Source organism: Apis laboriosa, unplaced genomic scaffold, assembly GCF_014066325.1.
Source record: "Apis laboriosa isolate Shangri-la unplaced genomic scaffold, ASM1406632v1 scaffold4_cov146, whole genome shotgun sequence".
Lineage (NCBI taxonomy): Eukaryota > Metazoa > Arthropoda > Insecta > Hymenoptera > Apidae > Apis > Apis laboriosa.
The window spans coordinates 3,174,499-3,195,732 of NW_025223501.1; the positions used below are offsets into that span (position 1 = coordinate 3,174,499).

At 29.1% G+C, this 21,234-nt stretch overlaps 3 protein-coding genes across 4 annotated transcripts in view; 2 read left to right on the forward strand and 1 right to left on the reverse strand.

Moving 5' to 3' along the window:
* The first annotated feature begins 1,868 nt into the window (after positions 1-1,868).
* Positions 1,869-8,758, forward strand: LOC122717183. Of its 2 annotated transcripts, XM_043941006.1 has the most exons (7): positions 1,869-2,441; positions 2,808-3,158; positions 3,237-3,457; positions 3,543-3,689; positions 3,832-5,047; positions 5,165-5,204; positions 5,323-8,758. In XM_043941006.1, the coding sequence occupies exons 1-7, from the start codon at positions 2,138-2,140 to the stop codon at positions 5,693-5,695; spliced, it is 2,652 nt and encodes an 883-aa protein (XP_043796941.1). In that variant the 5' UTR covers positions 1,869-2,137; the 3' UTR covers positions 5,696-8,758. The 2 variants fall into 2 exon arrangements, with proteins under 2 accessions (XP_043796941.1, XP_043796940.1); XM_043941005.1 differs by having other exon boundaries at positions 3,832-5,204.
* Positions 8,759-12,420: 3,662 nt separating this feature from the next.
* LOC122717156 (beta-1,4-glucuronyltransferase 1) overlaps positions 12,421-21,234 on the reverse strand; it is a 51,822-nt gene continuing 43,008 nt past the window's right edge. The window contains exons 3-6 of the mRNA XM_043940948.1: positions 20,133-20,510; positions 16,146-16,481; positions 14,747-14,989; positions 12,421-14,239 (exon numbers count right to left, since the gene is read on the reverse strand). Of these exons, the coding sequence (XP_043796883.1) occupies positions 14,042-14,239; positions 14,747-14,989; positions 16,146-16,481; positions 20,133-20,510 (1,155 nt within the window). The 3' untranslated portion in view covers positions 12,421-14,041. The remainder of the gene's footprint in view (positions 14,240-14,746; positions 14,990-16,145; positions 16,482-20,132; positions 20,511-21,234) is intronic.
* On the forward strand, positions 18,314-19,548 carry LOC122717157. Its single transcript, XM_043940949.1, has one exon. It carries the CDS (start codon positions 18,470-18,472, stop codon positions 19,514-19,516), a length of 1,047 nt encoding a protein of 348 aa, XP_043796884.1. The 5' UTR covers positions 18,314-18,469; the 3' UTR covers positions 19,517-19,548.

The following is a 21,234-nucleotide window of genomic DNA, read 5'->3' on the forward strand; positions in this document are numbered from 1 at the left end:
TTTCTTTAAAATTATAATATATATTATATATATATCTTATAAATTATTATATATAATTATAATATATATTATGTTTAAAAATTTAAATTAATAATATTTCAATTATAAGTTGCGAAAAGTATAAAACTTAATTATTTTATTAGATTTATTTTTGTATTTTTTTTTATTATTCGTATCTTTTAGTAATTCTACTAATCGTCGATAGATGGTAGCGCAATTGCATTTGACAGTTCCAAACAATATTTACTTTTAAAAATCTTATTTTTATTAATTTTATTGTCCAATGAGTAATCAAGATTGAAAATGAAGCTAATTCAATAATTTTTCTTTAAAATTTTAACAATTAAATAAATTTATAATATTAATAATATATTAGAATGAAATAGTTCAATTGCTAATTGATGTATTTCCATATAACTGTTTCTAAGAACAGCCATTTTTTTCGAAAAGATGATGCAATCAATGACACATCGACCATATTGCTAATCATTTTTTAAATTATAAAATTATTTACCGCTATTTTTAGAGAAAAATAAAATTGCAAGATGAAATGTCATCAAAATCAGTTCTACTTTTACAATAAGTCAAAACTGTCGAAACAGTTCCCATCGGACTATAGCCTATCGGATGTTAAGCGAAAGCCGCCAGCTGGGAGTGCTATTTTGAACGAAATACAGTGTTGCCAAATCGCAAGGCAAGTAAGTTCAAACACGTGCCCTGTGTTTTGCTCTTGGAAAGAGATAACTGCATTACCTGACAAAACAGAATGTTTGCTTTTCACTTTATTCAATGTAAAGTTTTTCGCTTATCTTAATAAAAAAAATACAGATTTGAAATGGAAATTTGTCACTATTTAACAATCAACTTCATATACTTTTGACTATATTTTACAAACATGTGTCACACTATTCGAACATTAAAACATACGAATATTCAAACGAAGAGGGAAACTTAAATCTGAGAACAAAATATTACATGCTCCAATAAGTTTCTTATATAGTACTTAATTTTACTCCAATTTAATTTATTTATATAAATATTCTAATAATAAAATGATTAAAAAAAGATTTATGTTATAAATATAATTTATATAAAATTATAATTTCTTATTTTGAAAAGAATTTTTCAAAGCCATGCCCGTCTCCAGCTGGACAAGAAAGTTCAGGTTCGATGGAGAAGATGTGGCAACGTAGCAACTGCGTGAGCCGAGATGCGCGGCATGAATAGCACCGACGTTGATGGGCCGACCCGTTGTCGACGGCTGGAGGGGAAAGGAATAGGGTAAAAGTTTCCACGATGGTAGGGATAGACAGGAAACGATGAAACGGAAGGGGGATGCGATACATTTTGCATGTGGTGGTCGTCGGTGAGAGTAATATAACCGAGGTAATGTTACCCAGTTGCTGTTTACGGAGAGTTTTTGGAAATTTCATAAGCACATCTAGTTTCCCGGTTAAATTTGAAGCGCGGCAAATCAAATTGTCCAATCATAATAATCGAACTATTACACGTTAGCTACACATTGACTAACATATGCTTCATGAAAATCGAACTAATGAGAACAACTATGTTGGAAATACATATACACATATGATACATTTTGTAAATTATCGAACTTGTAGATAATAACATCGTTAATGCTTTCACGTGGACATTCTGCGCGCGAATCAATTTAAATTCTATTTTGAATTTCACAATATAAAATATTCAAATATTTATTATACAATATAATTATTATATAATATAACAATAATTTGAACGAATAGTTAATTCTTATATAATCTAACAATAGATTAAAAAAATATCTTTAACGGTTAAAAAAAGATATACATATACATGAATTGTATTGTTTGAAAATTTTTAGTTTAAAGATTCTTGAGAAACATCGGACATAGTGCAGCGTATTGGTGACGGTGAAATCGTAGAGGGGACGACCCCTCTTGCCCTACTCCGCTGTGCGCAACGTCATTGTGCTGTGTGGGGCCATGATTGTTGGAGTGTGTGTGCGTCCCTCGAGCTACGCGCAGACCTGCCCAGTAAATACGAGGTTTCCGTTCTCTGTGCGTGTCGAAAGAGTGCGTAGTAAAGGAAGAAAAGTCTTGTCTCATCGGCATCCTGGATCACCGGCGTGTCCATCATGCCGTTGAGTATTGGGGTTAACTTAAGAGTGACCGGACATTGTAATCAGGGCGGTCGTAAGTACATGGAGGACATGTTCAGCGTGGCTTTTCAATCGACACCGGATGACAAAGATTTGGAATATGCCTTCTTCGGAATATTCGATGGCCATGGTGGCGGCGAAGCAGCTACTTTTGCCAAAGAACATCTAATGAATGTTATTGTAAAACAGAAGAATTTTTGGAGTGATCGTGATGAGGATGTACTTCGAGCCATCAAAGACGGATATGTGAACACGCACTATGCGATGTGGCGGGAGCTTGGTAAAAATCTTATTTTCCTGTCTATTTCATTATTTCTATTATTTTATTTGTTTCTAGTAAAATTTAAATACATTCTGAATATATTCATCCAAAAACTCAGTATATTTAGTATTTTTTTAATAACTTCTCTCATTGTCCCGCGTATTTCCCCCACCACCTGTGCCTGATTAGGTTAGAATTTAGGTTATGTAATCTGAGCTAACCTGAAAATTTGAATTCGAAGAAAAAGTAGTTGAAAGAAAATATTCAATTCGTTTAGTATTTCTATTATCAATTTGTCTATTATAAAACGAAGAATTGTAAAATGTAATTTATTGCAAAATTCTCGAACATATATGTTAATGTTAATTTATATTTTTGTGACAGATAAATGGCCAAGAACTGCATCCGGACTACCATCTACGGCTGGGACTACGGCTAGCATAGCCTTTATTCGTAAAGGGAAGATTTATTTAGGTCATGTAGGAGATTCTGCCATAATATTAGGATACCAAGTAGATGGTGATCCTCAATGGCGAGCTGAAGCTTTAACCAAGGATCATAAGCCAGAAAGTGGACCAGAAATGATGAGAATACGTGAATCTGGTGGTAAAGTTGTTAGTAAATCTGGAGTTCCAAGAGTTGTATGGAATAGACCTCGTATAGGACATAAAGGACCAGTTCGAAGATCAACTCATATAGATGAAATTCCTTTTCTTGCTGTTGCTAGATCATTAGGTATATTGTTATTGAAATATTAAAGAATTCATATTAATATGCAAAGTATTATATAATTATCGATCTTATATTCTTTAGGTGATCTTTGGAGTTATAATTCTGAATTAAACACATTTGTTGTATCTCCAGAACCAGATGTTAAAGTAGTTGCAATTGATGTTGAATCACATCGTTGCCTTATTTTTGGAACAGATGGTTTATGGAATATGTTAACACCTCAAACTGCAGTAGCTATAGTTCAAGCTGCAGATAGACATAATGAAAAACATCTAATTGCTTCTCAACAAACGTGTAATGGGGTATGTTTAAATTAATTTATATAAAATATTGCAAATAAATGCAAAAAATATATATATATTCGTAATTGTGACTATTTTATAACAGCAAGCTGATAATGTTCAACTATGGATAAATCCTTCAAAAAGTTTAGTAGATAGAGCATTAGAAAAGTGGTCATCAAAAAGATTACGCGCAGATAATACAAGTGTAGTTACATTGATGTTAGATCCACCAGGTCCATCTCGTAGTGAGGTATGTATTGTTTTTAATAATTAAAAATATTTTCATTTTTCATATAAATCGTTATAAAAAAAATAAAAATTGCAAGAAAATGTTGCTCATTTTTGTCATAATATTAATCAAAGAAATTTAAAACTTCTCTTTTTTTTTAAAGGTTCTATTAAGTCAGAAAGAATGTCTTGTAATGCATCATACAATTCATACACCTACACCTGTACCTGTTGAAACTCCAGAGAGATTGAATTATAATCCAGTCTTTCTAAGTATACCAAGACCTTCTCCTATAATAAATCATAGTGATCAGATTAAAGGATCAGATTTCTCAAATCAAATTCAAGAAAATACAAAGGAATCGAATGTAGAAAATATTTTACTTGTAGAAAAAGTAGAAGAAAATCAAAATCAAGTAGATGAAACGCACATGTCTATTCAGGAAACTTTTGTCGATGAAAATATTCAAGCTATAGAAACATCATCCAATAAAATATTAGAAAGAAGTATAGAAGTAAATAATCTTGAATCTGAAACAATTCCAGTAGAAAAAATTGAAAATATCGAAGAACAAGCAAAAACAACAAAACAGGAACATGATATGTTAATTCATGATTTATTAATTTCACAAAATTCGTCTGAAATAGAAAATAAAAACGATCCTAATGTTTCAAATGTGATTCACCAAAGTGCATTTTCTAATGATTGTAATGGTATACATTCTTCTGCAGTTATTAACAACACAGAAAATAATGAAACTATTTCGGAAAATACTGCTTGTAGAGAAAATGAAATAAAAACTAACGTATTAAATGGATCACGTCATAAACAGTCAACAGTGTTTTCTACGTCAAGAAAAGAAGTCCGAAACAGAAGAAGAAGACACAGTTTAAATACACATTCGCGTAACACTCTCATGGATACGGGTTCTCTAGAAACAAAAACATATGTAAATTCTAGACTTAAATCGCGTAGTACAAAAGTGTCTGTGACAAATAACATGGTAGAGGAAGGTGTGAAAAACTCGACAAATAAAACGAGCAGTAGTGCTATTGGTAAACGAAGACATAGTGCAATATCTCAGAGTGTAATTAACACGGTCGAAGAATCATGTATATTACAAGAACCATGCGTTAAAAGGAGAACGCGCTCAGAGGATCGTCCAAATCCGGTCGATGAGAATGATCCAGCAAATCAAGCCACGAAAGATGCGAGTGGTAATTTAAGTTGGACTACCACAGAATCCAATATTACTCGTTCTACAGCTGGTGCTACCACTGTACCTGTACAGGAAAGACTGTCTTCGCTAAATAACTTCCAAAGAAATTTGGGAAAGAAAGCTACACCGGTGAAGACTATTAGAAGACCATCTATTAAAGGTCTGTTAAAACAGTTGTGGGCTGCTAGTCTCAGTGCAAGAGAATGGGATCAGGGGAGAAGTAATCGATCAAATAATTGTAACGAGCGGAGGATAAATCGAACTATGTCTATTATAGGTTCTTCGGATAATACCACCGTACCGCAACGTTGGCTCAGGTTGGTTTTTTTATAGCTTAATTTTTTTATCGTATGTAACAAGTTCATATTTACACATAATATTTTTGCAACTTCTTACTTGATTAATTGATTATGTTTTCTTCTTTTTTATTTTCAGGTCGGATACTATTGCGGCGACACCTGTAAAAACACTACGCTCACGTAATGTAGATATAACTGGTCACACGATATCTGCACAATTAGTACATCAGTATGGCATAGTAAAGCAAAGTCGACTTTCTTTGCCGAGTAAATTGAAACAGTCCAATAATAATGGATTTCTACAATCGAGTAGAGTAAGGTCTTCTTCCTTAACATCTAGTATAAAACAAACTAGCAGTAATAATGGGAATGGAACTTGCTCTACAATTAATCCTACCAACACGGGATGTAACTCTAGTTCCGGAATGGCTAAAAGAGTTAAGTCACCATATAACCCGAGTGCTAGATCATTAAGCACGCGATCTCGCATTAAACGCCTTGGAAAATGAGATAGGGTAATGTATATTAATTATATTACTTGTTACATTAAACAGGGTATTTTTTACCCTGATCAAATTTTTATTTACTTCGCTTTTCATATTCATGAAAAGATACTAGTAGAAAGAAAAGCTATTCTCATATTATTGCATTTTATCTTGAAGCTTAAAGATAATGTAGATAAGCTCTTGACTCAATTTTCCAAACATCTTGTCGGGATTAGATTTGCATTTTATGGACCAATCAATTTACGTAACAAAAAATTATCAATTTCCGTTGTTTCCTATTTTAGTTCTAACTTCTTACAATTTTCTTGCTAGTAAGTAATAAATAATCACGTACTATACGAAGATACTATTGTAAATAAAGCAATAGTTTGTTATCAATAAAATAGTATCTTTAACTTCCACGGCACTCTACGGGTGAAAAGTCGATCATATTTTTCATATTTGCATATTTTCACGCATTGAAGAATACCAATAATGTAGATATTCAATATTCATTAAATAATATAATAACGTGTTTTTTCGTGTTTCGTTTCCGAGAAAGAAATATAATACAAATAAAATTGCATGTTTATTTTCCGACTGTAGATATAATTGAAAATCGTGATGATCTTATTGTTATTCATGTGTATAATTTCCCGAATGTAATAGTATCCTTTTATCACTGTGTAACGCATATTTTTTGATTTCGAAAAGTTAATATTATTTATTTCGTTTTTCAAGTATGATTTCTCTTTCTCAAATAACAGATCACGATGTTAATTTTATCGTTGTTTCATTTGAGTTTTGTCATCAGAAAACTAAATACATTTTTATCACTTTTCACTTTCTTAAAAGTCAGTTTGACTATATGTATAAGTAATATTGAAAGACTTCTTTTATTTTTTATGCTTTCTAATATCTGACTAGCTTATTGAAGCGTTAATTATAAGAGAAGAAGTTTAAAATTAAAAAAAAGAAGTACGTGAACATATGTATAAAATATGTGAGCATGAAAAGCGTAAAAAAAAGAAAAAGAGAATGACTGTACCGACAGAGTGTGTATGTGATTTATAGAAATTATTTCGAACAATTCCTCAGCTTGTTCAGGCGATGCGATTTTTTAATCGATTTAGTAGTATTACTAAATCAGTTGAAAAAATTGCATCATCTAAACGAGTTGTAAATGTTACAGTCTTCTAAGAAGGAATGATTTTTAAAGGGATTAACAAGTCGTTAAAGAGAAAATATGACTTGTTAGAATTGAAAAATTAAAATATCTAGTACGTAGGTACGTAATCATCTGCTTTGACCGAATGAGTAGCTGTTCAAAATTCGTTCGATATTAAAAAAGAATGAGCATAGTCGTTAAATTTTGATATTTAACTTTATACAATGATAGCACAAAGTCGTAAGAAAGTCTTTTGATACATAAAAGATTCACAAATATTTCAATGCAATTTTATTCACTATTGTAAGTGTTCAAACACGATAGAATTTTGAATAGCAACCATTTTGGCACGAAGTGATATTGAAAATGACTGTCTATTATGCGATACAAAATTTAGATTATATTTAGAGTAATTTAAGAAAAGAACAGAAGTGATTTAATGAGCGAATGAAGTAAATTTCATTTGTTTATAGTTGTTCAATAATGTAAATCATTGAAGCAGTAAACTTAATACAAATGTTCCATATAATTTTGTGCATAAATTCTTAAATAGGAACATATTCTATTAAAGTTTTGTTTTTGTGTATTTGTTGAGAATGTAATTTTGAATTTTGTGGTACTATTTTAAGATAATTTGAAATTTGTGGATAGTCAGCGAAGCGTACTTTAGAAATTTAGTTTGAAAGTTTAGTTGAGTATGTGAATATAAAAAATGATTATAAATGATTAGAACGAGACAAGTAAATTCTCGTCTATATGTTACAATCTTATTTTTTGTATTTAAATACGATGATTGTTGACGATTTTTGTTAAGAAATATTTAAAATTATAATCAAGTTATTTTTAGGATAATTTTTAATCAACTTTTATAGTTGGATTTTTTTTCTCTATAAATAATATTGTAATAAGAGAATTTACTGTGTCCAAATTATCTGAATTATCTATGTAAAAATTATTTAACCAGATAAAAATAGAGGAAAAAAAAAAGCCTGATTATATGTTGGAAAAGTTTATGTTTATATAAATTTATCAATATTTTTATATTTTTATGTTTCATTATAGACAGTGCAGAGAAACATAATTATATCAAAGAGAAGAATATGATACAGAAAAGAAAATAATGACACGTGCCTACAATAGTTACCATTTAAATGTGTATATATATATGTATAAAGTGTATTCATATATATCATGGACCAAGAAGAAAATAATTTTTCATTGATTTACTGAAAATAGTAGATTTACTGGAAGTACCAAATAAGAGAGATATATATATATGTATATGTATATGTATATGTATATGTATATGTATATGTGTATGTGTGTGTATATATATATATATATATATATAAATGGACCTTAAACTATCTCTTCTTGGTACATGTAATACAAGTAGCACTGTGTATACATATAAATATATATAACTATGTATGTAAATATATATAAAGACGCATATATATACATACATATGTAAAATAAACACACGTATATTTGAAAGTCATCTACATACGTGTAGATATAATTAAAAATAAAAAATATAGATGATTGTGCTCATAGAAAATAAAAAAAACATTTTTGCTAGTGTTTATTTATATACATGAAGAATTATAATATACATAAAAACAAAAAATACGAAATAAAGAAATGGACTTGGAAAAGAAGTCCGTCTGGTTGCGCTTGTAGATTTAACATTCGTTATATAGAACATAAATTAAAAAAAAAAATCTAAGTATTTTCTGAGAGTTCAAATAAGTGGAAACAGAAATAAGATTTAATAGGGTAATGGAAATGTATAGTGAACGAAAATTTATAGCTGGTTTATCTCAGGTTAAGTATAGGTTGAAGGAGGCGAACTCGAACAAATGTGTGATCACGTTTCAAATCTGTATATTTTAATTAAATAAACTGAAATATACAAATGTTTTTAGCAAATGTTTTCTTTACGAATACCAGCATAAGCTCTCATTGTGCAGTGCCTAAAAACTTAATCGCAATAATTAACAAATTGTATGAAAAAAATGTATTATCTAAGGAAATATTTTAAAAATATGCAATTCAATCATATTAAAAATTAAATTAATTCACTATTTTTATTTTGTTATAGATATTTTGACTTTGAAATAATGCAGAATTATTGAATAAAATAAAATTTAAAAAACTGGAATTGAGATGCAAATCGGATATTACAAAAATCACTTAAACGATTGTTATATTTCTATGCTGTTATTTGAAAAAATACAATTTTACATATATACAGCGACAGTTAAGTTGAATTTTTCTTTTTTTATCTCATTTCATATGTATAATTTATAGGCATTTGCACAAATATAATTAGCTCACATACACGTACTTTTAAAGATATAATACTAATGTATATATCATACATAATAATGTACATGCTAAATATTGATTTAATTTATATACCAATAATAAATACTTTCTTTTTCTTTTAAACCATCACTTTTACAAATATTAGATAAATTTCGAATAAAGTATTAGTGATGGATTACAATGTAAATAGAATTACAATAACTGATAGAATATAATTCGTTAGAAGAATTATCATATATGTTTGTATAGTTTAATTTTTAACATAAAATGTTTTATTGAGTTACGTATTTTTATTTTATTCTTTTTCTTTCTTTTTTTTTTTTTTTTTTTTTTTTTTTTTTTTTTTTTTTTTTTTTTTTTTGTTATTAAACTCATAGGTAGAATAAAATATTCAAAATTTATAAAAGTTATCTGTAATTATATGAGATAATACTGAAAATTGTAAATCTAAAATTTATTACATATTACAAAATTATTACATATTATTTTTTTTTCAATATCAAATTTCAATTATTTTAATTTTTTTATGATAGTAATTATTTAATTGCATAATAATTTTGAATTGTAGTTATGCCAAAATGTGAAAACAAATTTTTAATAATAATAAAAATATTGTTTATTTTATTTAATTTTTAAGTTATTTCAATTTTAAATTTTTTAAATACTTGATAAAGATTGACATGATTAATGAAATTTTTTATCAAATTAAATGAAATTTTAATTCAGAATAATACATCGTCTTATGTATAACACTGTAATAACATAGGAAATTTTTATTATTTGCTTTTAATATTTGTAATATGTGCAATTTTATTTTTTTATCATTGTATAACATTTTTGCAGCCAGTCATTCTTTCATATTAAAGTATTTATTTGAAAAATATCAATTTAATGCTTAATAATCAACTTTTTAAAAATCGAAATAACAAGCAAAAGATTCACAAAAAAAGGAAAAATATTTACCTTAATATTTTTCTTTAAAAAAAATTCTTTTTTAAAAAGCATATTATAAATTTGATTTATTTAATAGATTCATTAATCTGTTACTCATAATAATAAAATAAATTTCAAAGCATTACAAATCATTTAAAAATATTTTACTAAAGAAAAAAGGAAATGAATTACACTTAAGATTTTAAAAAATATAAAAATGTATTTTAATTTCTCTTTTTCGATTCTTTACAAATTAACAATTAAAAAATATTAAAATATTAATTACCACAAGATATAATTATAAATATATTTGATACATTATTATAATATTCCTAGTATCTAGAAAAAATATTTATAAAAAGTGTAATTCATTTCTTTCTCTCTTATAGCAATAAATTTTTCAAAGATTTATTATACTGTGAAATTCGTATATATTACGATTATTTACAATAATTGAATCGGTATTTTAGCGTGCTTCAGTTCAAACACACGCACACGCATACGTATTAAAAGACAAATACGATAAGGCACAGAATACATATTGTTATTTACGAACAATCATTATATGTGATTGCATAGCCCCGATAAATAAAAAAAAGGCATGAAAATTAAATTGATAAATAAAATTTATTAATTTTCTAGTGTGAAAGATTTAAATATTGTATATTTCAATTATTGAAACATAATTATTAAAATAGTAATTTAATTTGTATTCTAAGATTATCATAAAAAAATGTCTCTCATTTTTCCTAATAATTCATCTCAAATCTATTTGAAATATTTTTCATTATATTCATTTATTTTTTATCATATGAAAAACATATACATTTAGCCTTTTTCAGATTAATCGGGGCGATAATAAAAAAAGTATTGCAAATATATATACTTGGTAACAGTGTAATATGTGTGTGCATTGTGTATGTGTCACACGCCATTAAGCGTATTCACATTAAAAAATTATTTATTTTTTTAAAGAACAAGTTATTATGATGGAAAATCTGTAAATTTTATTTACACTTAATAAAGACTTAATTTATTAATTAATGAAAATACTCTTAACGACGTCGAATATTAATATCTCACTCATTCACTATCATAGTCTGTCAATTGTTTTTGACATCATTATAACAAAAATTCATTGCACAATCTGATTAAAATTTTCATTCCTAATTATTTTTTATTATTCATTTAAAGAAAATATTCTTTTTATGTTATACATAACATTTAGATGGCTAAATAGAAATATTACATTAAGCAATGGCATTTTACTTTGCTGGCTTTGTATGATGCTTAAATAAAATAGAAAATTGAAATACTATTTTGTTTAATATAAATAAGTAATTAAATTTTCTCAAATTTTTTGATTATCGAAAATAGCAGAATTAAATATAGATATATTTTTATCTAATTCACAAAATATTATAATTTATTATCATTATCTATAGAGTTTGAAAAATAAAATATTAAAAATATACATAAATTTGGACGCGTCAAACATCTCATACACCTCTTATTTTAGAATTTCAAATTCCCATTTAATGATTAATTTTAATCGTGTAAAAGTAATATGAGTTACATTATAGTTATGTACTTACACTTAAACATATATAGATATTTACATTTTCCTTTTATACACATTTATAAAGAAGAGGTTTTAAATTGATCTCGAATAATGACACATGAAATAGCAATTGCATAAGAATTCTCGCATACTTTGCCTTTCTTTTTTAACATATTCCACATGCATAATTCTCTCCAGTAATTATCGAGTAAAAGTATTAGCACATAATATATAATTATGAAGTAGATTTTGCATAATGTCTTGGAAAATAACATGAAATTATTAGCTATATAATTGAAATCTATTACGAAACTTATTTTTACCTTTTTCATTTTTAGCCATAACATAAAGAATGTCTAATAATAAATCCTAGATAAGTTGATTTTACATGCGAAATCGAATAAAAAATAAAGAATAACTCATTTAAATGAACATTTAAATGCAACATTTAAATAAAATTAAAAATTCTTGAATTGAGCAACATTTTGTTAGTATTTGTATTTTTTTATTCATACTAAAAATGATTAATTATTATTAATTACTATTATCTGTACATTTGTATTTTTATTATTTTACTGCAATTAAAAATATAATAAAAAGAATATGTTAAAAGTAAAATGAAAATTTGTACAATAATATTTTATATTTATAAATTCAACTTTTTCAAGAAAAATAGAAATTGATATAAAAAAAATTGTATTCTATATTTTCGATTCGTTTTTACATGTATAATTATATGATTTTTAATGCTTATTGTAAAACATCCTATCTATATAGTACATAATACATTATGTTTTTATTTTAGTGACAAACAAGAATGTAATGTTTCATTATGATTGCTGTAATTAATATTTGATATTGGAAGCACCAATTCATTTTTCAATAGTCATAGAAGAAAGATATACAAAGAAAGATTAATATATTTAGCTTAATTGGTTATACTATAATAAAAGAATCATTAAACTAATGACTTGACATTCGAAGATCTTTATGACAAAAATTGCCTAGTAAACTGTTATCAAATGTTTTTCAGTCTTGGGAGAGTAAAATGTTCCTTGATTCGCGAGTAGTCCTGTTTGATTCTTTTACCACATTCGTTCGAGAACGAAATTAAATTGTTAAATTATTTATTACTCGGGCATTTTATATATTGCTCAAGTATATAATTCATTATTCTTTTTCTTTTTCAAATTTGGTTTTGTATCTTTTTTCTTTTAATAAGACATTTAATTTTAAAACATGAAATTATGCCTTAATTATGCTCATGTATATGCACATAAATGCATTTATGCAAATTAAAACTTAAAAGTCGAAAAACGTCGACTTCAGTCGTTTGGTTTCCAATAAATTCTACAAAACTCTGCATGCCGAGGCAATAAATAATTTTCATAAATATATTTTTTTTACTATAAATAAAATTTTTTTTAATTTTTTTACTGTAAAATTTTTTGGAAAATTATAGGAACCAAAAAAATATTCGAGACTAGTTTTAATTCAAATTCACAGAGTTTTGATTTATTAATATACGTGCACTGCTTGAAATAATAATAAAAAAAAATGAACTTCTTTTTTTATTTTCCAAACACTATATTCCCTTAATTAATTTGAGCAGTGTACCTTTTTGGCATATTTCTATGACCACAGTCGTTCGCGTTAGATACGTTATTGTTTCCTCTTCGGGGAAATCGTAGAATGAGACAAAAATGCACATGTTCATCGACAAACCATTCAGCATTCTTGTAAATGTACAAGTATATACGAGGCACCGTTTTAAAACGCTAATATGTACAATTGTTCATCCTAACATTCTCAGGTGAAAAATATACGCAACATGATTCTTTTAGAATAAAAACAACTACATATGATCATTATCACGAAAAGCATTTTCTATACTACCGATTCTGAATTTCTCAATAAATTGATTCCCATTTTATGTCAGTATTCCCTTTCTTTTCTTTTTATGCTGCCATCACACTTTTGTACTGCAAAGAAGATGAAGAAGTCAGCTTGATGAGAAATGAAGAGGAATTACAGGAACTAACGATCATAGGAGAAGTTTGCTGAAATTTTTGCAAGGTTATCTTTTAAAACCTAACCAACAAACTATTATTTTCGGCACCATTCAATTGGCATCATTTTTAACCGTCGACATTTTTTAATCGCAATGAACGTTCTTTAAATTAGTTTCGACACCGAAAATGCTCAGAAATGGTGGATGAACATAATCTCCATGTGTGATTAAATCAAATTTTTGGGCACTGCGAGCGCCATTGATCTTATGCTGAGCTTCAGATATTTTAGGTGTCAAAAATGATTTCAAGTGCCATTTGATCGGAATACACCTGTGGAGCACACGTTGTGCTCGTTTCACTACGGGCTACACGGCACAACCTTTTCGTATCCCATAAAGGATCTTCAATTCTGGAACGATGATCTTTCTTATCAATGCGTTTGTCTTAACTGTCAACATTTCACGGTGAGGATCCTTTTTGAAGATTTTAATACCCGGCCGATGGACCAGGAATGCATTATCCAAGATGAGAAAATCATAATCGAGAACGCACAACGCGTAACCCTGAAACGAAAGTTAAACTGGGTTAATGATGCTTTCTTCAGAGAAATCGTATTAAAGAGAATGTTTTATGAATATTGCATGAACATTTTTTTGATTCTTTTTCTTTTTTCATTTTATATAAAACAAGTCACAAAAATAAAAATCACTTGTTTAAAAAGATTATACTTTTATTTTATTTTTCTTTTTAAATATTTTTTTTTTCATTTTTTAAATCACGAATTTTCACATTAATTTTTACTCTCATTAATTATTATCATTATTAATAATCATTATTAATAATTATTTAAAAATTATGGATAATAATGACTATTATATTATTATTATCATTTTTTTTTGCTATTAATTTTTATAATTTTCAAGATTAATTCATATATGTTGGATTTAAGCGTTTTATATTATTTTTTGCATCATATTATTGATTTTGAAGACAATTTTCGATCGAACATTTGATTTTATGACAAAATGAAACTAGGTTACGATTATCTCAAAGCCGGAAATCATCTGCACCTGTGTCATTTTGTCGCTTTTCCCCTCCCAGCTAAGCCTCTCATCGTACAGAGGATCATTATTGGTCCCGATGAAAATCGGCTCCCAGTGAACGAAACTGCCAGTCCTTTTGCCGACATGAAACACGTGAAGATCCTCGGTTTCCGGCGCTTCTTGCCACTCTTTACTTCGAGGAACATTGTGACAGCCAGAACACAATTTTTTATGGAAGGGAATAGCCGTACCAGACTTCAACATCTGAACCTGTAAAATTATCAATTATTAATCTTGATAAAATATATGAAATATCTGTATATATGCAAATATCAGCATATAAACGAATTATTTTTTTTCTGTCTTATTTTTTTCGCGAGTCAATAATACACTATAATAATCTAATAAAAATGTATAAACGATTTCAAGAATTTGGAAAGTGATCTTCGCATAATTGATTAAAAAAAAATTTATCGATTCAACATTCTACCATTGGAATTGAAACACGGTACTTTGTGTGTGATATGAGAAAAAAGCAAGAGCATATATATGTGGGTATGCCATGATAATAAAATAAGGTTAGTTTTCGAAAAATGAAATGAAATTGAATAGTGCATAGAAATGGTGGAACTGAATTGAATATTTCATAGAAGAGCGGCCAGCGGCCAGCTACATTTCACAGTGATGCCACTAATTATACGTATCAAGGTCCACGGTCAAAGGAAGCGCCACTGATTAAACGACCCTCGCATTCATACCATTTAACGCATTGTCGGATATTATGCAGCCGTCATTGCGCTCTTTCGTATGCGTTTAATTACCTTCAAGTTCAGTTTTCAACTTAAATGTCAAATGGGAATGCACCGCAAGTTGTGATTTCTAGTCTAAATAATACGAAGATTGTTTCATTGAATAATTAAAAAAATATTTCGTTATATAATTTCTTTAAGTGCTTGTTTTAAAAAGAAAAAATCTTTTTCGATATTTTTTTTGTTTAATTTTTCTTTATTCATTGTCGAGTATCATAGTACATGGATTGAAATCGAATTCCTCATTGAATGCAGCGGTGTTCAAACTATGTTCGAATGTCACAGCGTAAAGGTTAACACATATCGTAGAAAAAAATACGATTCCATGTGAAGATTAAACAGAACAATGAATATCTATTAATTTTCTTTTTAATATTTTTTTCAAATCATATTATTAATATTAACTAATAATTCCGTTTTGGATTATCATTTGATTATTGAAAATTGTTTTTATTTCATAAAATAGTAAATCAGAGATGCACAAATAAGTAAGGTTGGATTGATATGAAACTAGTTTATATACTTATTAGATTTATTTATTTAGATTAATTTAGAAATTTATATATATCGAGAAATTATTATAAGTGCATTAGCAAACAATTGATATCTCAACTTACCAAATGTGTTTTATTGTTAGGCGGTTGACTCTTCTCGTCCACCTCAAAGATGGATAGTACAAAAACTTTGGGATTAGGCTTATAGAGGGCGGGCTGGTCTCTCCTTCTGATCATCTCGAGGAACTTTGCCGGCAAATCTGGATTCGGATAAAGCTCGATATCGCTGGCGAACACATAGAACGTTGGCGCCGATTCACGCGCTATATTACGGCCTACGTTCACAGGGTATAGCAATTTCTTCTCGTTTTTATACATCTTCGAAAGCGTAACGTTTATCCATGGTGGTCCAAGCGTGCAGTTATACGTGTCGGACATAACTTTCTCGGTTGGGGGTACCTATTTTAGAAGCAGATTATAGCATATAATAATAATACTTTGAAAACTGGATACTGTACAGAATAAATCACCTAAGTCTGGAAAATCAATTATTATTCAAAATGATTCATTATACCGATTAAAATTGTTTTGAATGAAAATTAGCAACATTATAAAGATCATAATTTTACATTGATTTTTTATAGGTTAATATAGAGAGTCTGAACATATATGAATAATGAATATTAACTTTTTTTTTTTTAGACGGAACTTTTTTTATACTTTTTTAATGTATTAATCAATTCAATTTGTTTTTCCCTATAAAAGAATATTAAATCATTTCTACTCACAATATTTTCAGTCTTAAGTGACTTAGACTTACATAATATCATAATCTTATTTATAATTTCAGTGTTATTTTAATCGATACTGGTAATATAATAATAATGATAATAGATATAATAATATTCCGGAAAAAAAAAAGATCACAACCAAATGTTTCTCTGCAAAATCTTAAGAAATTTCATCAATGATATTTCACCGCTTAAAATAAGACATTAAATTATCGGTAATCGGATAGAATAGATATAAAAAAGAACGAATTAAACAATGATAGTGAATGTGGTATTTGGCAAAAGTGAAACGAAACTTGTAAACACGCAGCATGAGAAACAAATTGCTAGGAGAAATATTTCCTGCGCTCCTCCGTTCTTTTCTGTGTGGCGAAACTCTGTTATTAATTTCTTTTGTGTTACAACGTAACGTCGATATACATACACGAAATTAATTAGAACACAAAACTATGATTGCGACTCGTTTCAGATTCAGAATACACGCATAATAACTATTACACTGTGTGAAGGTCCTACTTTCAGGTATAATATAATATTTGTCAGATTATATATGCAAAATGGAAATAGTTCGTTCCCATCTGTTTTACCGATTGATTCTATCGTTTAATTTAATCATTTTCTCGATCTTTCATTTCAACCCGCTTTTTATTTTTATATATATATATATTAAAAGAATTGTCTTTCCTAACTGAGAATCTACTATTGATCTCATCTATCTTGAAAGATTTCTTCGCTTTGAAATGATGGTATACGTTCGAGAGAAAAGGTAGAAAGGAGGATTAAGCCAACTTTCTAAATAAATTTTCTAATTATAAAATTTCTTTTTTAATTAGAATTTTCTATTGAAAAGTTATGAAAAAATATTTAATTAAATTCTTCCTATTCATTTTTTTTTTAATTTCAGAAATATTTTTATTTGCCATAATATGTGCATAATATTGATAGCAAATATAAAATATAATATAAAATAATAAAAAATAAAATAAAATATAAAATAATGTTAAATTCAAGATAAAAAAATGTAAATACAAATGGATTAAAAAAACTTGGAAAATTAGAAAACTGGAAAAGAGAATGGAAAATAAAAGAAGAACGAACGAATTAAAGAAGTTTCAAACAAATTAAGAAAAAAAAAAAAAAATTTATTAAATTATTCAAAAGATTCGTGGGAAAAGAAATTTTTCTTTCAAATTGAAACAAAATTTCCATGAATAAATCTAACTAATAATTTTTGAAAATTGAACGAAATGATTAATCTATCTCGTAAAATTTAATTTCATCCTCATTTTCATTTCTGACTGAGAAGATTTTTCATTTCCTGGACCAATCCTTTCGTCGTATCACGAGTACATGTAGATACAATAAATAATATAATGCAATAAATAAATAAAAAGTGCGGAAGAATAATTAATGTCACGCAATGGAAACACGAACGAGACTAAAAACACGGCGCATCCCATGTACTGGCAGCGTCAACAAGTGACACGATACTATCGAAATTGTGCGCGGTCAGCAACGTCTTGTGTTTTCGATACGTGAGTGATTTACACATCAAACGTGTCGGGTGAATCTCGTGGATACCTTTAAAAACCAGCCTCATCGCTGAGATGTTCACAGTTTTTGGAGAAGGATCGTAAGAACAATCTGAAAAAAGAAATGTACCTCAACGCTTATTTCACGTTTCTGTTGCTGGGTCTGGCAATAGCTGGCAATAGCTCAGTTCCAACGGAGAAGAAAGAAGAATCTAAGGAAGAAGGATTGAAAGAGGAGGAGCCGAAGATCGAGCAGACTGGCGAAGACGTGGACAGATCTAAGAAGTCGATATTTCTTCACAAGATAACGGGGGCGCAACACATTCAGCAAGTTTCAAATAACGTTCAAACCCTGAACATACAGCCGGATGTAAAGCCTACCAATATTCAGTTTCCACAACCTGTCCAAACTGTTAACATCCAAGAACGACAACCTGCTCAAATCAACATCCAACCAGCGGTCCAAACGCTCAACATTCAAAGGCCACAATCCGTTCAAACTGTCAACATCCGGCCAGCTTCTCAGACAGTTCAAACTTTGAGCATTCAAGGCCCGCAATCTGTCCAAACTTTGAACGTTCAAAACCCACAACCCGTTCAAACTCTCAGCGTTCAAAGTCCACCGGCTGTTCAAACTTTCAATATCCAACCAAGTTTGCAAAGAATCCAAATTTTGAGCGTCAAAGCTCCACAATCTTCTGTTCAAACTCTCAATATTCGGCCAGGATCCCAACCAATCTTGAGTTTGATTCCACGCGATCAGACCACTGCCAATGTGATCGCATTTGGTCCTCATTCGTCCAAGACCGTGCAAGTGTTCCAGCAGACCTATCCTGGCTCTCAAACCAACGTGAACATCGTCCAACCTTTCTCGAAAGAACCAGTAGTTGAGAAGGTGATTCGTGCGGAAAAAATCGTGGAGAATGTTCCAGAAAGAGTGGTTGTATCAGAGGTAGAAAAGGAGATCGTGACACCAGTTTTCACAGAACAAGTTGTTAATCCTCAATATTCCAGGGTCGTGGTCTCAGAACCCAAAACCATGGCCTATTTCAAGTATCCATTCTTGAAGTATGGGAAACCGAACATTATCTCTACAGTGAAGTCTAAATTGTTGGTTGAACATCCTTCAAAAGTGATGGAAATTAAGGAACACGCCCTGTTTCATATATAGAGAGTACCACATAATATGCGATAGATCTAGTCTCCAAGAAATGTAAATCAAAATTGTTGAGCAATATTTATTTAATTTAATACTTGTTTTCAATTCAAATATATTTATTTGAGGATAATTTTTCTAATAGCACTTTTAAATTCTCTCAGGAGCAGGATTTTGAAAAAAATATGACACGTGATACGCTAAATTGATTATTAAATAATAGATAATTAAAACAATAGAATTAATGATATACTGTTGCGAAGTATAACCGAACAATGAAACATGTGTTTTTAATTATGAAACCTAGAAACAATTAATTTTAAAATTCCAAAATCCCTTCTATCTCTCAGCTATAATTTCTTTCATAACTGTCTTTAAACAGAATTATTAAAGAATATTAAATATTTAATAATATTTAATAAAAATATTTAGAAAAAAACCTCCAATCTCTTTGATCATAAATCATGTCTATCTAAATTAACAGACCATCCAGATCATATTTCTTTATTAATTTCGATCTATGTATATACACATAAAAGAGAAGGAAAAAAAATGACAAGTGTTTCAAGGAAAGAGAGAGAGAGAGAGAGAGAAAGAAAAAAAAATAATATCGTCATTTCCTTTTACCCACCACTTTTGGCACGTGTTTGCTACTGAAGAATACATGGAAGGTGACCAGCTGGGAGACCAGTGGGCTGCCACAGTTTCTCGAGTACTTGATGGCGTCGAGAGTCGCCGCAAAGTCTGTTCCAGGGGCGTGCATCGCAATCGATATCGGGGCCCTCCATCGTTCCAACAACGGTTCCAGATTATCCAGAAACGTGTAATCCGCGTGCGTGGTGTACGTCACACTCTCCCAGCATCTCACCGCCATGCTCATAGGCACATAATTGTACAGGACCCAGTAATCACCCCGTTGCGCCCTTCTTGGTTCCATCGACTTTTCGTTGCACGGCACAGCTTCCTTTAGGCTCATCGTCGGCTGAATCACCGGCGTGTCGCTCTTCACCTTAACGAGAAAACGAACGGTTAATTCAGCAGACCGAAGACTCGATCGACGAGAAGATTCTTTCATGGATTGGAAAATTTACATTTTGATGGAGAGGCGGGGGAGAGATTCAATTTGGATCGAGTTTTGATGATGATTTTGGCATAAATGAGAGAGAGAGAGAGAGAGAGAGAGAGAGAGAGAGAGAGAGAGAGAGAGAGAGAGAGAGAGAGAGAGAATATAAAAATTCGATGGCAAAATTAATAATCGAACTGTAGAATGAGAATTTGTAATTTTGTTAAGAAAAGTTTTTTTTTCACAATTCTTTCGTTTAATTGGTTTATTTAAGTTCCATTGTGGGAATGAAAATTACGCAAAAATAGAGATACAATTATTATTGAAAAAAGATTTTTTTTACAATTCTTTCGTTTAATTAATAATGGTTTATTTAAGTTCCATTGTGGAAATGAAAATTGCGCAAAATTATAAAAGAGATACAATATTGATATATGGGGCCGAAGGTAAAGATTATAAATTGTTGGTATGGATTGAATCGAAGGGAAATTTTGATCGATTTCTATTCGTGGGATGCTACGAAGAGGGTTGAAAATAATGAGATTAAAGATATATATATATAATCAGATATATATATAATCAGATATCGATGCGGATGTGATTAAAGTGGAATTCCACTTATTGGTCGGTTAATTATATTTTTTCGCATAAATCCATAAATCCAGCGTAA

What these genes read in the sequence shown, in the direction of transcription:
- LOC122717183 (XM_043941005.1), top strand. Translation starts at nt 2,138, where the DNA reads ATGCCGTTGAGTATTGGGGTTAACTTAAGAGTGACCGGACATTGTAAT. An exon ending in TGCTGTTGCTAGATCATTAG is followed by an intron (nt 3,159 to 3,236) that starts GTATATTGTTAT and finishes TATATTCTTTAG; the next exon opens with GTGATCTTTGGAGTTATAAT. An exon ending in GTACCGCAACGTTGGCTCAG is followed by an intron (nt 5,205 to 5,322) that starts GTTGGTTTTTTT and finishes TTTTATTTTCAG; the next exon opens with GTCGGATACTATTGCGGCGA.
- LOC122717157 (XM_043940949.1), top strand. Translation starts at nt 18,470, where the DNA reads ATGTACCTCAACGCTTATTTCACGTTTCTGTTGCTGGGTCTGGCAATA.